Source organism: Haplochromis burtoni, unplaced genomic scaffold (assembly GCF_018398535.1).
Source record: "Haplochromis burtoni strain Fernald_Lab_line unplaced genomic scaffold, NCSU_Asbu1 Contig_577, whole genome shotgun sequence".
Taxonomy (NCBI): domain Eukaryota; kingdom Metazoa; phylum Chordata; class Actinopteri; order Cichliformes; family Cichlidae; genus Haplochromis; species Haplochromis burtoni.
Genome location: NW_024582938.1, coordinates 307,284 through 309,368, shown reverse-complemented (window position 1 = coordinate 309,368; position 2,085 = coordinate 307,284). Strand labels below are relative to the sequence as shown.

Below are 2,085 nucleotides of genomic sequence, written 5' to 3'. Positions count from 1 at the left end.
ACTGGGAGGAAACACACTGGCACCGGTGCATGATGCACATTTCACCAATGAATTTACAGTGAGAGCTGCTGAGCAGCAGCACTGTGACCGGACGGGGAAATTACTACTGAAAGAAAGACGAGAGATTCTGGACTTAATGTCCGTCTTTGGATCCAGGACCTCGACACAGGAAGTCTGGACCGGCTCTCTGTTCAAACAGTCCAGCCTCTGATCCTTTGAGTATAATCCATAAGGCGGTGCAGAGCCTGGATGGAGCCGACGGGTGGGGGCACTGCCTCTGGCCTTCACATATCTCGCCTGCCTACTCAAGCCGGGGCCCCGAGCAGTTTTGCAGGCCCAGCTTTCATCAGCCACTCACAGCAGCTACTCTGCTCTTGGAATACGACTGTGTTCAAAGGCTGGAGTAACCTGTAAGTGCCATTTATACTAATGTATATCAATACTCAGGGAATATTGTTTGGAAGAATGGTCTTCCATCCCTGCATTAGAGCACAGGGAATGATTGCTGACTGCTAATCCAAGATATCTGATGTCATGTCAATCGTCCCCTGAAGCACTGAGCAGCTACCTTTGCCTTGTGTGTGGAGCAGAATGTGCCATTCAAAGGAAGTATCTCTGGAGTTGGTGAAAGCCTCTGCTGATAGCTGAGGGAATCTCTTCTGCAGGTACGTCCGCTTCTCCATTGAGCCTAGACAAGAGGCCCCGCCCCCAAAGTTGGGGTAAAAAGAATGAGATCCTCTCTTACATACTCACCGACTGTAGTGAACACTCTGCACTTCTTACTGAGCGCTATGGCGATGGCAGCCTGGCCCACGCCTCCTGACCCCGAGTGGATGAGCACAGTCTCTCCAGGGCGTAATCTGCCACGCACTACCAGGGAGTAATATGCTGTGGCATAAACCACTGGCACAGAAGCTGCTTGCTCCAGTGTCCTGAACACACACGCGCGCACACACACACACACAACACAATAAGTGTGTGGTTTATGTAGCAGGATGTAACTGTGCTGTATGCTGGAGAAACTGCACAGCAGCAGCTTCATGAATGAGACTAATGAATAAATGAATCCTGTGTCAGTGCTCCGCCTTCAGGCTTGGACACTGAAGACTGTCTCACTTAATAATCGAGCACGTACACAACGCCTGTCTGCTCATTCACACACACATTCATACAGTGATTCTTTTATCTAAAACACGGACACACACACATACACGTCACCATATCAGCAGGTGTCTGTGAGGGTTCAGCTAAAGAGGATCTTTGTGTTACAGATGTGTAGGACGTGCTGTTACTGTGTATCTGCAGAGTTGATACAATGTTTCTGATCACGCGTTTAGTTTGAACTTTCAGCACAAACAGCTTCATGTGTGCAAACAGACTGAGGACCACTGCCAGTTAAACTAGTAATTACTGGCATCAGGTGAGCTTCTCTGAAGGCTGCTGATGATTAAAAAAAAGATTTCTTGTATTTTAATGTTCATGTTAAACCTGCTGAGAACGTCCAGAGTTCTCCGCACACTGACCAGCTGTGGGGAACCTCCCAGAGGAACCTTCTGTCAGCGTCCACGACCGTTGCCAGGCCTTTGGCAGGCAACAGCCCCATCACACGACGCCCGCTGGGGTCGCGACCAGAAAACTCCATACCCAGCATGCACTGCTTTAAAGCCTGGTCCCCTTTATAACAAATAAGAAATGGAAAAGGTTTGTCATGTGACTGTGAATGTTCAACAACAGCATCACACACTACGACCCAGCAGAGTGTGGCATTACTTGGTGTGTACAGACACACTATCTGGGATGGCGTCGGGCGGCAGCTTGCCAGTAGCCAGCATGATGTCTTTGAAGTTGAGCGAGCTGTAGTAGACTTGGCACAGCTGCACAGCAGGGCTGCTGCTCACAAAGTGGCGAAGCGGGGACGCGATCCAGCGCAGAGACGACAGGTCACCGCGTGTCAGCACGTTGACGTAAGCGGTTTCGGTCGGCGCTTCATTTACATCTGAAACAGCAAGCAGACAAGCCTCAGTGAGCGCGGGAACCAAGAGGGAACCAAGAGGGAAGGAGGCAGTACTGTCTAACTCACTGCTG

General features: G+C 50.2%; 1 protein-coding gene across 1 annotated transcript in view; it reads right to left on the bottom strand.

Annotated features, from left to right (window-relative positions):
• fasn (fatty acid synthase) overlaps window positions 1-2,085 on the bottom strand; it is a 22,248-nt gene that overhangs the window by 8,403 nt on the left and 11,760 nt on the right. The window contains 4 exon segments of the mRNA XM_042214508.1: window positions 569-688; window positions 754-932; window positions 1,524-1,674; window positions 1,793-1,996. Coding sequence (XP_042070442.1) covers window positions 569-688; window positions 754-932; window positions 1,524-1,674; window positions 1,793-1,996 — 654 coding nt within the window.